At 41.8% G+C, this 15,215-nt stretch overlaps 1 protein-coding gene across 1 annotated transcript in view; it reads left to right on the top strand.

Annotated features, from left to right (window-relative positions):
* The first annotated feature begins 1,125 nt into the window (after positions 1-1,125).
* The window catches only part of LOC141148687 (NXPE family member 4-like), a 42,068-nt gene continuing 27,978 nt past the window's right edge, over positions 1,126-15,215 (top strand). Inside the window, exons 1-2 of the mRNA XM_073636329.1 lie at positions 1,126-1,390; positions 7,728-7,827. Of these exons, the coding sequence (XP_073492430.1) occupies positions 1,374-1,390; positions 7,728-7,827 (117 nt within the window). The 5' untranslated portion in view covers positions 1,126-1,373. The remainder of the gene's footprint in view (positions 1,391-7,727; positions 7,828-15,215) is intronic.

A 15,215-nucleotide genomic window follows, 5' to 3' on the forward strand; every position in this document is an offset into this window, starting at 1 on the left:
TATGGATATTTTTAATGGTAAATGTTTGTCGCCATTCCACGAATGGGTGCAATTTTGAAGCATGACATGTTGGGTATCAATTTACTGAGCATAACATTATCTTTCACAATATAAAAAAAAATGGGCTAACTTTACTGTTGACTTATTTTTTAATTAAAAAAAGTGTATTTTTTCCAAAAAAAGTGAGCTTATAAGACCGCTTCGCAAATACGGTGTGACAGAAAGTATTGCAACGACCGTCACTCTCTAGGGTGTTAGCAAAAAAAATGTATAATGTTTGGGGGTTCAAAGTAATTTTCTAGCAAAAAAAAATGTTTTTAACTTGTAAACAACACATCTCTAAAAGAGGCCCGGTCCTTAAGTGGTTAATCTGCAAAAGTTAAAGACAGGGATTGCGCTGTCTGACACAACATGGTCTGACACAACATGGTGCACTTTGCACCATAATAGCCAACCTTACCGAGGAGGTGCAAAGGGCACCATCTCCTTGTAGGTAGGCAGCACACTCACTTTGCACCTATTCAGTTTGGACACTAATACTGGACAATAGCCAACAGCATTAATAAAAACTGGAAGAAGGAAAAAACTGAAATCATATTCGATTTTCTAAAGGACCTAATAAAATACAATTAGGATGTGATTGCTTACTAGGGGCAACACATACTGTTTTTCCTTTTTCCAGTCTTGATCTACGGCCCTGGCTGAGACAGCAGCGGGTGCCATTAGCTCACAGCCAGTGAGCCAAAGAGGAGAGAGAGGGGGCAGGGCCGAGCCTGTCTGAATAGACATGCAGAGCCACAGCTCGTGAACAAGCCTGCTTGAGTGCCCCCCCCCCCCCATTGCAAGCTGCTTTCTCTGCGGGGGCACTCTGCAGGAGGAAGGGGCCAAGAGCACCGGTGAGGGATCTGAGATGAGGAGGATCAGGGCTTGCACAGAGCAGGTAAGTAGGACAGTTTGTGACAGCGGAACTTTAGTTCTTCTTTATTGGTGACAGCAAGGAGCTGAAGCTATAACGATCCTGCTGGCTCTAGGACAAACATTGAGTGAAGATATGGTTTCATTTGTTTTTATAGATTTATGATAGTCCTGTGGGTTGGGTATGGGTAGGGCAAACATGCCATGTAAGCACCAGGAAATATATGTATCTATACTGCATTCCTCCATAAGGAAAATTTTGTGCACGATATACGCTTCACTGTGCAGCTATTGTAAGAACCCTGGGAAGGAATGATGGAATTTTGCTCTGCATCTACTCCATCTACAGCTATTTGAGTCATTCTTCAGTCTTCTCCGTGAACCACGTTGCATGGGATCTATTCATTGCCTTTTCAGCTATTTGTACTATATAGTATCTTTTGACCTATAGGGTAAGCATGGTACCCATGTTAAGGTAAGCATGTTTTGCCATACATACTGGCTTGATTTCAATTAATGGTGTTCTCTTAGATGTGCTCTGTCTTTGTATTTTGTGTTCTGATGACCACAGTGGCTACTTACATGCCTTCTGTATGTTCTGCAACCCCCTGTCCAGTAGCTGCAGCTACCAGTAGTGGAAAAAGGTCATTCGGTGACTAGGGCAAAGATGTCAAACTGTGCCATCCCTCCCTCTCGGTGAAGTAGTGAGTGGGCTAAAAACAGTGCTGAGCTGAAATGTATGCAGCGGTTGTGGCATGCAGGAAAATATTGCCAATGTTTTTGGCACACCACACTGAACTAAAGAGCTTAACCACTTTGGCTCTCACACCTGTTTACCCTCTATAGACCAGATCATATTTTCACATTTCTGTTATGCGTCTATTCATGAGTCTATAACTTTGTAATTACTTATGATACAGAATTGACACATGCACTCACCGGCCACTTTATTAGATACACCTTGCTAGTACTGGGTTGGACCCCCTTTTGCCTTCAAAACTGCCTTAATTCTTCATGGCGTAGATGGTTTGTTTGTTCCTGGGGGAGACACTGAACCTCATGCTGCTATGGCCTGTTTAAATATACCTATGGAGCCTATATAGTTATACTGACTGTGGGCAGGTATAGGAGAGTTCGATATATCCAGTTTGGAAGGAATATATATCTGTACATACGGATTATTGTTGAAGCCCGTGTTACTGTGGACTGAAAACAGGTGGAAGGGTGTTTGTTCTATTCTTCTCCTCTCTATTACTCTCCCCCTTGAATTATCTGGATACTTACGGTGTATCTCCTTCCTCCCCCAGGGAACCATATGAGTTTATATTTATATCTATATATCTTTACGCCATCAGCCCTGTACATGGTCGCTGGTATTAGTAAGAAACTGCCTCCTGCTTTACACAGTGATTCCTGGGTGATCATCTGGGAGCTCTCCCTGTGGAGATACTTCTATGCTGACATGTGAGACCTGTTCCTTCCAACTACCCCCAAGTGTGTCCTGACGAAGCAAAACAGCGAAACGCGTTGACGCACAGGAGCTCAGTTACGTTTATTTGGTGTCAACTCTCTTGTTTACACTAGATACTCATTACTATCATATGCCTATTGTATGTTTTTAATTATTTTTTACTTGACCTGTTTGATATGACTTATTGTTAATAAAATATATTTTTGTACTATATCATTGTCCATCTTGCCTGTAAAGTCCGAATTAGGGCCCTGTGGCCCTTTACCCTTTCTCTCTTCCAATCAAGTTTATATGGATGTGGCTGTAGGAGTGTTATTTCAATTTTTGCGAAGGTGTTGGAAACATTCCTCAGAGATTTTGGTCCATAGTGACATGATAACATCACACAATTGCTGCAGATTTGTCGGCTGCACATCCATGATGCTCCGGTTCTACCACATCCCAAAGGTGTTCTATTGGATGAGATCTGGTGACTGTGGAGGCCATTGGAGTACAGTGACCTCATTGTCATGTTAAAGAAACCAGTGGTGAGATGATTTGAGCTTTGTGACATGGTGCATTATCCTGCTGGAAGGAGCCATCAGAAGATGGGTACACTGTAGTCATAAAGGGATGGACATGGTCAGCAACAATACTCAGGTAGGTGGTTAAGCGATGCTCAATTGGTACTAAGGGGCCCAAAGTGTGCCAAGAAAATATCCTCCACACCATTACACCACCAGCCTAAACCATTGATACAAGGCAGGATAAATTCATGCTTTCATGTTGTTTACACCAAATTCTGACCCCACCATCTGAATGTTGCAGCTGAAATTGAGACTCATCAGACCAGACAACATTTTTCCAATCTTCTACTGTCCAATTTTGGTGAGCCTGTGTGAATTGTAGCCTCAGTTTCCTGTTCTTACCTGACTGGAGTGGCACCCGGTGTGGTCTTCTGCTGCTGTAGCCCAATTGCTTCCAGGTTCAATGTGTTGTGTGTTCAGAGATGGTATTCTGCATACCTTGGTTGTAATAAGTGGTTATTTGAGTTACTGTTGCCTTTCTATCATCTTGAACCAGTCTGCCCATTCTCCTCTAACATTTTTATTCACACAAATGCCACTCACTGTATATTTTTTCAGACCATTCTCTCTAAAGCCGAGAAATAGTTGTGTGTGAAAATCCCAGTAGATCAACAGTTTTTGAAATGCTCAGACCAGCCCGCCTGGCACCAACAACCATGCCACATTCATAGTCATTTAAATCCCCTTTCTTCCCCATTCTGATGCTCAGTTTGAACTTCAGCAAGTCATCTTCACCACGTCTAGATGCCTAAATGCAATAAGTTGCCATGTGATTGGCTGATGAGCAATTTGTGTTACCAAGCAATTGAATGGGTGTACCTAATAAAGTGCCCGGTGAGTGCATATTATTTTTTGGGGGACAAACAGGGCTTTCTTTTGATCCTAAGGTCCTCTGAGAATTACTGTGGCAAAAACATTTACCTTTTTTTTTCTGCTGCTTGTTCTACTTACTGCAACATTAAACATTAAAATGACACTTTTGGTACAAAGCATGTTAATGTTATTTACAAAAAAAAAAATTTTTGTTTTTGCGTATATTTAATTTTTCTCATAATGCATCAATAATTTAAAGTTCTTACTGATTTTAAAATAAAATAGATATATCCTAAACCACATATTTTTTAACAGTAAACCCTTAAAGATAACAATGTATATATGTGCTGTATAATATTTTTTTTCCAACAAATAATTTAAAATAGAAACATGGAACAGGAGATGAAACTGTTAAATAGTGCTTATACAGGGTGATCTACTGAAATGAATGGGTTAAGTAATAAAATAAGGCCATATCCTGGTGCACAATAAACATTCCTCTTTGTTATCTGCAGCTCTCTTCCTCATATATTGCCATCTGTCAGGGAATGGAAGAGATAAGAGAGCTAGTGTGTTACTTTTGTTAAAGGATACGTTCACCTTTTGTAACATGTTACATGTTACACCCATATTCAGGGTGTAACATGTAACGTGTTACAAATCCACCAGCCCCCGAACCTCCTCAGCTCCCTGATGTGACAGACGGCCGGCGATCTTCTTCCCCGACTCTCTTTTACACTCTTTAAAAAACGTGGCAGTGTGGGGCTCCGCCCACTCGGCCACATCACTCATTCACAGAGTCCTGTGAATAGAAAACTACAAGGTCTGGCAGACTTTGTGGCTGTTGGCTTGTAGTCAGGGCCGTCTTTAATATTGATTGGACCCTGGGCAAACATTTCCCTGGGCCCTCCCCGAATCCACTTATCAACTATTTTCAGGCAGTGTGAGCTCAATGGGCAGCAGCTTTGGGCCCCAAAACAATGACTGGGCCTGGGGCAGCAGCCCCTTTTGCCCTGCGTTAAAGACGGCCTTGCTTGTAGTTTTCAATGAACTATCACAGCGCTGTTGAGCACTGTGGCAGTTCATTGATGCTTCCTGTTAGTGTGTAACTGCTTGGCTGTACAATGTACGATGTACAGCCAAACAGTTTAGACACAGAGTCTGCAAGAGCCCTGCATAGCATCAACAATCTGCTGATCACGAGTGCAATGCTTTGCAGGCTCCCAACAAAAAAAATAAGAAACGCACATTTTTTTACCTGCAAAAAAGGTGTGCATTTATATATTTTTTTTAAAAAGGTGAACTTATCTTTTAATGTTTATAAATGTTACACTGAATGATCACTGTAATTAGCTGTCACAGTGATCATTTAATGAGGCTTCTGACTGGCTCCCAATCCTAGGATTGGGAGCTCATCTTTCTACAGACACCAGGTCTCATGGGGCTGTGAAGGGAGGGAGCAGGGGAGATAAGAAACTGCAGGCAGTCTCCTGGGTGTACAGGAGACGCCTTGTGTACAGAGAAGGAGTTTTTATGGACGTGTGTAACATGCCAAAGGTTGTCAACTGGTTAACAGTGGTGCACATTTTGTCCTGCAAAAAAATATGGGCTAACAGACATGAATAAAGAAATGCCCTGACATTGGTGTGTGGTAAAAATGTCAGAGAATCTTCCTTTCTTTTACTGAAATTAATTGAATTTTACAACAGTAGAAAAGGTAGAAACATTACATTGTCAAAATTTGTGATAAAAGGCATCGATACACATTAAACAGATAATCCTCCCTAAATTTAGTGCTAGAATGGAAATAACTAGGGATGTAAATATAAATATATATATATATATATATATATATATATATATATATATATATATATACAGTATCTCACAAAAGTGAGTACACCCCTCACAGTTTTGTAAATATTTTATTATATCTTTTCATGTGACAAAACTGTAGAATTGACACTTTGCTACAATGTAAAGTAGTGAGTGTACAGCTTGTATAACAGTGTAAATTTGCTGTCCCCTCAAAATAACTTAACACACAACCATTATTGTCTAAACTGCTGGCAACAAAAGTGAGTACACCCCTAAGTGAATATGTCCAAATTGGGCCCAAAGGGTCAATATTTTGTGTGGCCACCATTAATTTCCAGCACTGCCTTAACCCTTTTGGGCATGGAGTTTACCAGAGCTTCATAGGTTGCCACTTGAGTCCTCTTCCACTCCATACCTAAACTTCAACTTTTTAAAGGAAAGGGAATGCTGCCTTTTTTTACCCTTTTACTTTTCTTCTCTGGTCTACAGGTAATAAGTCCTACAGATGTCTACTAAGTTGGTGGGTGATTCAAACCATTGCAACCCACCAAAACTGGGCTATGAATTTTGGATAGGACTGGCCTTTAAGTGACCATCTCTGGACATTTATGGGTATATTTAGCAACAGAACTAAAGTGGGAGAGGTGTAGAAGGGGCTAAGTGGAGTTCCAAGACTCAATAAAAGTTAAAGGGTTTGTAAAGGCAGAATGTTTTTTTTTAATCCTAATGCATTCTATGCATTAAGATAAAGAGCCTTCTGTGTGCAGCAGTCCCCCCTAACACTTACCTGAGGTCCCTCTCTGCCCAGCAATGTCCACGATTCCCTCGGCCATCCGAGATTCTCCTTCCTGATTGGCTAAGACACAGCAGCTGCACCATTGGCTGCTGTCAAACAAAGTCAGCTAGCCAATCAGGGGGGGGGGGGCAGGTCAGGGCTCCCTGTCTGAATGGACACAGGGAGCTGTGACGCGGCTCGGGTGCCCTCAAAGCAACCTGCTTGGTGTGGGGGCACTGAACAGGAGGGAGGGGCCAGGAGAGCAAAAAAGGGACCCGAGAAGTGGAGGCTCTGGGCTGCTCTGTGCAAATCCACTGCAACAGAGCAGGTAAGTGTGACATGTTTGTTATTTTTATGGAAAAAAAAAATACGAGACTTTAGTATCACTTTAAAGCAACAAGAAGCAATCTCAAGTGCAGATGCTCCTTTGGCAGTTTGTGTTGTGTAGAGTGTTATAGTAGTAATGCGTATAGGAGCCTGTTACCACTGACTTTGGGCTTGTGTTGATGCCACCAGTTTGAGATTTTCTGAGATCATTCATGTGCTTTTGACCTGCAGTTGACCCCCTACTAATCTGCATTTTAGAGGAATTCTGTTGCTAAGGACTAAGTTGGTTTGTTCATTCCCTTTTCCTTTCCTCCCCTTCTCCTCTCCTCTCCCCTCCCTTTTCCTTTCCTCTACTCTTTTTCTCATTTCTTTTCCTTTCCTCTTCTTCTCATTTTTTCTCCTCCCCTTCTCATTTCTTCTCTTTTCTCCTCCCCCACTCTCCTCTCCCATCCTTTCAAATCTCGCCCCCTTCCCTCCCTTGCTTATCCTCTTCTCCTCCTCTCCTCTCTTCTCATCCCCTCTCAACTTTTCCCCTTTCTTTATTTTTTTTCTCCTCTTTTCTCCTCCCCTACTCTCCTCTGCCATTCTTTCAAATCTCAAAAATTCCCTGCCTTTCCCTTTTTTCCTGTTCTACCCTACCTTCTCATTTTTTCTCCTTTCTCCTCCTCTTTGCCTTCTCCTCCCCTCTCCCTTCCCCTCCCCTTTCCTCTAATTTCTTCTCCTCTCCTCATGTACTCTCCTCTCCTTCTCATTTATTTTCTTTTCTTCTCTCCATCTCATTTCTTCTCCTCTCCTTCTCGCTTCTTCTATTTTCTCCCCCCCCCACTCTCCTGTCCCATCCTTTCAAATCTCATCCCCTTACCTGCCCTTTCCTCTCCTGCCCTCCCCTTCCTTCTCATTTCTTCTCCTTTTTTCCCTCTCCCTACTCTCCTCTACTATCCTCTTTCTTCTTCTCCCCTTCCTCACTTTTCTCTTTTTCCTTCCTCCCCCTCCTTTCTTCTGCCTTTTCCCTTTTTTAACCTTCTTTCTCTTCTCCTGATAGACTTTTGAAGGCACCAATGGCCATAAACAGACGGAATCTTGCAGTTCTACTAATCACAGCATTTCTTGTGAGCTATGGATGGCACAGGACCCAATTTCAGGTGAACTTTCTTGTATATGGATGATTATAATGCAGGAACCCTGTGGTTATCTATAATATATACAACAGACACTTTTCCAAGCAAGCATCTTTCATGTGTGCCAATTTGGAGATTTCTTCTCACCGTTTTTTTTTTTTTTTTTAGCGACAACAGTCAGTGGTGGGGTTTCACCTCGCTTTCTGTCCCTAAAACTGTTAGAAGATGAGGACAAATCAACCCCAATGGGCCAAGTACAGCAATACAAATCTCATTACTCTTGAATAAATTTATTATTAGTCTAATATGTATCTAATATGTAGATAACAAAGGCTGGGAATAAACAGTTTCAATCAGCGGGTTAAACAAAAAGAACCTGACAGATTCCCTCATCCACACAAGTGAGTTGGATGCAGGAATCTCCTCCACCGAGCTATTGTATTCTGACAGCAGGACTCCTCCCCCTCTGTTAGCATACACAGATCAGCCCTGCAGCCATTGGCTTCATGCACTGATCGAATGCTGGTTTTCCAGCAGGACCATTTAACAGAACACAGAGTTATACAAACACATTGAAATTTGTCCGATTCAGCAGGATACATGTACACCCTGCTTAAGTATCTGTTTAAATTGGCACTTCTCCCCAAGAAAATGTTGGTATGTGAAAGTAAAGCACCCCATAACCCCAAATAAGAGGTAATTGAAAGGCAAATAGGCCCAGATTATGTTCTCCCCTGATCCTCACTCATTGTAATAGTAGGTCTCATTAGGTAATAGTATGGTTCAGGAGGCAAAGGGGGTGCAACTAAAAAAAAAATGGTCACGATTTGCAAATGTCAGAATGTTTTACATACAGACATACACATGAATGTAAAGTTATTTTGAGAGAAGTATGGTGGCTGCCATCATTGTCTTGTTTCTGAACATGCTGGTTTACCTGGCTGTCTCTGGATTCAATACTTTGAGTCACTGACCTGGAACAAGCGTGCAGCAACCAAAGTCATAATGCTGTCATATCTCCTAATCTAAATACTTATTCCAAGCCAGTGACTCATAAAATCCTGAAACCATGGATCAGCATGACAGCCAGGCAGTGAGAGTTTTCAGCAAGAGAGGCTGGCCCTGGCAATCTCCATATTTCATTAGTATAAGTTTCCTTTAATGTTCAATCCTTCTCATTTGCTTCTACATAGGCTTTTACATATGACGTCTTTAAAACCTAAACAAGCAGTAGTAAAAATGTGACAGATGTTCTAACCCTTCCCTGCTGTATCTAAAACAAGAAAAAAAAACGATCTGAAGTTTCACTTTAATTATCCACAATTGTCTTCACAAACCTTGTGATCACAGGCTAATTCCAGGAGTTGGAGGGGCTTTGACTACCCTTTATTTTCCCCTGTCTTCTCCACATTTGTCCCCTTTTGGAATTTTAACTACTTTTGACTCTAACAAGCCAGAAGCAGTAATTACTAGGGCACCACCAATACCATCTACTCACCCGAGTTGTCAATATAAAAGTCCATGGAGAAGGTGTAGATAGACATTAAGGGAGATTTTCTTAAAACTTGGGCACATGGAATCTGGTGCCGCTGTGCATAGTAACTGTGACAGACTGCTTGGCTCCCATCTTGGGTGCTTTCATCAGTATACAGCTTCTTCCAGTCTGGAACCAGGAACCTTGTGTTATAGCTGAATATTGCACCCACGGACTAGACAACACTAGCTTAGGTGCAAACTGAAACTCTCTTTATTGTAAAACTCACACAGAATATATATTCAGTATGTAGCACTACCCCCTGTGAGGGCCGCTCAAGGATTCTGTACCCCGCTGGTTGCCTTGCAAGTCCTCTGACACCTCTGACAGTCTGGGTTCTGACATTTCTGTTATAAACAAAGAATTTAAAGGCCCACACACATGCAAAGTAAACCAGGTAGATTTGTTTACTGACAAATTAATGGTAGCGAGTTCAGCATAATAGAGTTTGTAACATGCAATAGATAAGGCACAGTCAGTAAGCTTGGTGGAAAAGCAGACTTAGACATAGACAGTTATAACACTTCAAGAACGTATATTTAGCAGAATTTACTATAGCGTCTATGGCTACAGGCCAAAAATGGTAGAGGAGTGACTAGGCTTCCGTCAAACCTCTCCCTTTAATCCCCTGACACCACAGTCCCAGCAGTGTGCAAACTCTAAATTTACATTAAGCAAACACGTTAAAGTTATTACACCTATTCTCTAACATATGCCCTGTACACACGATCACACATTCCGGTAACAAAAGCCATCTGATTTTTTCCGATGGATGTTGGCTCAAACTTGTATTGCATACACACGGTCACACAAAGTTGGTGGGAAATTCCGAACGTCAAGAACACGGTGACGTACATATGATGAGCCGAGAAAAATGAAGTTCAATAGCTAGTGCTGCTCTTCTGCTTGATTGTGAGCATGCGTGGCACTTTGTGCTTCGGAATTGTCTACACACGATCGGAATTTACGCGAACAGATTTTGTTGTTTGAAAATTTTAGATCCAGCTCTCAAACTTTGTGTGTCCGATGGAAAAAGTCCGATGGAGCCTACACACGGTCGGAATTTCCGATAACAAGCTCAGATCGCACATTTTCCGTCGAAAAGTCTGACCGTGTGTACGCGGCATAAGAGTCCTTGGCTACTGTATGGGCCTGGATAGGCACCCAATGTTCTTATCCCTTGTGGGGGGGGGGATATTCTGTAGTCCTTTGAGGAGCAAGGCTTGGAAGAAGGCTTCAGTCTTCAGCTAGCTCTTTAAAATGTGCACAAGGTGTCCTAGAAAACAAGATGTACACTAGATTCTCTCTCAGTGTAGATTAAAGTGATTAAACAATGGTCCCCTTGCAAGCTTGGTGGAATCAATAAGGCAACAGTACCTGCATGCAGTGTCCTTTGCAGTATAAAGAATGGGCAAGTGCCCGCTCATCAACCCCAGTGAGGGCCCCGCAGCAGGCCTCTGCAGAGTCTGGCTCAAGGGACAGCGTTCGACCCCATGTCGCACTGTGCTACCGTCCAGCTTAATCTGCCGTGGATGTGATGGGGCGGCCTCCAGGCTGTCGCCGAATGATCAGAAGTGGCTGGCAGTAGATACACCCGCTCCCAATGACTCTTTCTCCCTGTAGCACAGGCTGTGACTTGGCCGCAGCACAGTCTACCACTGAGTCCCTGCTTTTAGAGACAGGCCATGGTCCCAAGAGAATGATTCCGTCCCCACCCAGGCTTTTTATTAACTCTCCCAGCATTCTGTTCTCTTCTCCAGCCTGCTGGTACTTAGTCCGACTTGAGTGCAAAACCTGGCTCTTTGGACTACATGTCCAAAGATGATTTGCTCCACTTATAGGTCTCAGGCACTGTGTTTTCAGGATGTGATGACATGGAGTTCAGGCTGAGCACTAGGAGAGAACCGTCTCACTGTACATGTGTTACAAAATGTCTTGTGATAATTCAGGCAAAATTAGCCAGCTCCTGGCTATATCTATATATATGTTAATTGATCTACGCTTACCCAACCGCCCCTGTATGTGATACCTAGATATAATAGGTGAAAAACGTGATAAACAATTATAAAAAACTGGTGAATGCTGCTATCTCCTGACAAAATTAAATACTTAATTTAGACATAAATATATAAACACAAAGAAGATTGCGCAAACGATTGCAACACAATATGTGAAAAAAGTGCAGCACATTAATAAATGAATTAAAGTGAGTAAATTAATCTCTGATAAATAAAATATGATGATAAAGGATAAATATCCCAAGTGAAAGTTCAAAAAGTATCCACACAGATATTTATATTAATCAGAGTCAAAGAATTGTCCAAACTGAAACAAAATAGCGAAGTGCAAAAAAATTTTTGATGCCGCCTTAGTCCCTCACACTCTGCAAGACTGATCAGATGCTTCAAATCTGGAAGGTAAACATATACTTGAATGGAGCCAGATGGCCTCTTACCGAATCTGATGGACCCCAGATTATAAAGGTCAAACTCGCCTGGTACCAGCAATACACTGTAATAATTTTTCAACCGATCCGCTCCAGAAAGTCAGCAGCTCTCTCTCATTAGGAACACCAATATGAAGTGATCATTCCGTACACTCTGGCAACAGCAGCAATCAGCTGCGATGTTTCCACCTGGTCTGCTCATAGGGGATGGCAAAAAACTCTCTGAGGATCTAAAAAAAGAATTGCTCTACATAAAGATGGCCTCGGCTATAAGAAGATTGCCAGGACCCTGAAACTGAGCTGTAGCACAGTGGCCAAGACCATACAGCGGTTTAACAGGACAGGTTGTGTGTGCATAGCGTCATATCCAGAGGTTGTCTTTGGTAAATAGACGTATGAGTGCTGCCAGCATTGCTGCAGAGGTTGAAGCGGTGGGGGGTCAGCCTATCAGTGCTCAGACCGGGACAGCCAATTTACACCGTTATACAAGCTGTACACTCACTACTTTACATTGAAGCAAAGTGTCATGTCTTCAGTGTTGTCACAAGATAAATATGAAATACTATGAAAAGATATAATAAAGATATTGATATAGATAAAGATATAATAGAATATTTACAAAAATGTGAGGGGTGTACTCACTTTTGTGAGATACTGTATATTGGCTATATATACCACACAAAATCATATAAGAGCTCAATCAGGTTATGCCAACAGTAAGATAATTAGCATAGCTAAGGAACAGCCAACATAAACATAAACAGTAATCTAATTAAACAGTAAGCTAACTAGTCACCTAGACAAGCCTAGGTGACTCAGATCACTGCTCACCCAGATAATGCGTTGATTAATCAGGGATCCCACCTCACCTCAGACTGTCTGACACCAGGGCCGGTGCTATCACTAGGCAAACTAGGAGGCCGCCTAGGGTGCACTGCTGCCTAAGGCACTGGTTTCCCTACCCTCTGTCTCCACAGTATGTACGTTTTTGGTGCTTTATTATAAATACCTCTGTAATAATTATAACCTCTAGTAGACGTTGCTGGGATAAAGCATGCACATCTAGGAGTATGCAGGGGATGCCTCTGCTGCATGTTACTCAGGCAGCCGCTCTGTATTTTCATTATAGAGGTGTAGAACTGTAGGACTGATGGAACGGAAGCAAACATCCCCTGTGCCCCTCTATGATCAGTGCTCTCTACTGCAGCCGCATGCTTCCCTCTAGTGCCGTCTCCTGTCACACTGATGCTCGGGTAAAGGGGAGTGGATTCAGGGGCGGAGCCAAGGGGGACGGCAAAATGAGGTTTCGCCTGAGGTTTCAAAAACCCTTGCACCAGCCCTGTCCGGCACTAGTCTACAACAGTCAATGAGACAAAACTCATGCAATGTTCCAGTAGTTTGAAAAAGTGGAATGAATCTATCTTCATAGCTTGTTAAGGGATATTGTTGATAACTATTTCTGTCCCAAGTCAAGAAGTTTCTCTAACCCAGTCTGTAGGAGGGCCACCATATTTCCTCTGACCATTCACCTGTACAAGATTAATATTTCGTTTTTCCATCCCCTTCAGAACGGAAGCTTTATTATCTTTATTCAGAGAATTAATCCAAGCCTTGCTCTCAGCATTCATCATGTTGTTGTCCATCATTAGAGAATGATCTTCTCTCTCCATGCGATCAGAGGCTGTATTGAGCGCTTTACGATGCTCTGCCTGGGAGAAGCAGGCAAAATCCCCAGTCTCCTCCGTGGGCCATAATCAGTGGATAGGAGGCTTGCCCCTAGTAAAAGAGAAACAAATTGTTACCCTAGCTCCATTGCCAATATAAAAGTCCACGAACTGTGATCTGGTGCTTTATCCAGGGCATTCAGGCCCAACAGATATTTAAATCAGGAAGGTTGGAAACTCAGATGCTCTTAAATAAAAGTACTTTATTGGTTACATGGGTACACGGGAACAGGCTATACGTTGACGCGTTTTGGCTAAGAAGCCTTCATCAAAGCATACATGTTTGATTTAAAAACTGATATTTATAACAAGGCAAGCCCTCCAAATGGGAGGGGTGCTTCCTGATCAAAACAATCAAATCAATTAAAAACACATGGAGAAAAAAAACACATGGAGAAAAAAGAAAGAAAGAGATGCAACAGGCATATGAAGGACATATCACGAACAAATAAAACATGTTCTGCCAGTACTCCAATGAATATATCAAAACAATGTAGTTATGTTCACAAAAGATTTATGTCTATCCTATCATTCAAGTCATATGGTTTTAAAGTATTGAGAGTATGGATCCACCACACTTCATGTTTGAGCAAAATACAATGAGTGTCACCTCCTCTTGGGAGTTTTTTTCTTTCCGTGTGTTTTTAATTGATTGTTTCTGATCAGGATGCACCCGCCCCATTTGGAGGGCTTGCCTTGTTATAAATATCAGTTTTTAAATCAAACATGTATGCTTTGATGAAGGCTTCTTAGCCGAAACACGTCAGCCTATAGCCTGTACCCGTGTACCCATTTAACTAATAAAGTACTTTTATTCAAGAGCATCCGAGTTGCCAGCCTTCCTGATTTAAGGCTTGCCCCTAGTCCCTTCCAAAAGCCTCTGTCCCAGCTGGGTCTGTCACAGTAACCAAATCAGCTTCTAGGTTTTATTGTCAAAGCATAATTGAACAAGCTAAAGTCAGAAGCTGATTGGTTACTATGCACAGTGGCGCTAGATTCTGTGTGCACCAGTTTTAGGAAATCTCCCCCATTGGCCCCTAAATATTAACAACATTGGTTGGAAGGAATAAACTGGGCTTCAAGGATCTGGAGAGAGATGGGCAAATGGATTAACATTTACCTTAGACCATACCATTATGATACAAGCCTTTGGCCCAGTGATCTTTTGGGGGGAGCCCCTTTCCTATGCCTCATGCACTCACCCTGGGGACATTTTTAGTGATTATGCCTTCTGCACTTTTAAATCACTTATTTTAGAATTGTCCTCCATTTTCCTCCTTTATAAGCAGAGTTTAATCAAGAAATGCGTTGGAAATGACAGATTTCCAGTCTACCACCTAGCTAGCCACTAAGATATCTAGTCTTTTGTGAAAGAAGATTTAACAAATTCCTATCAGAATTTCTAGTAGGGATGAAGTATATGATTGAGGCATTTATTTCTTTGTTAATCAATTTTTATGATATTAAAAAAATATGTATTTTAAGTTTTATGTGATGTCTGGGTACTTTAAAAGTTTACTATCCTTCTTTTTGGTGATACAGTTATGTAATTATGTTGGATGTGCTTCCTTCCGCCCATGCTTGGCCACCATGAATACTTTACCTCTACACAGGTTTTTTACATATCAGCTGACATCTATTGCAGGTCTTTAAAATCCAAACAAACAGTAGTAAAAATAGCTCAACCCTTCTGTATCTAAAAGGAGAA

This window comes from Aquarana catesbeiana, linkage group LG06 (assembly GCF_042186555.1).
Source record: "Aquarana catesbeiana isolate 2022-GZ linkage group LG06, ASM4218655v1, whole genome shotgun sequence".
Taxonomy (NCBI): domain Eukaryota; kingdom Metazoa; phylum Chordata; class Amphibia; order Anura; family Ranidae; genus Aquarana; species Aquarana catesbeiana.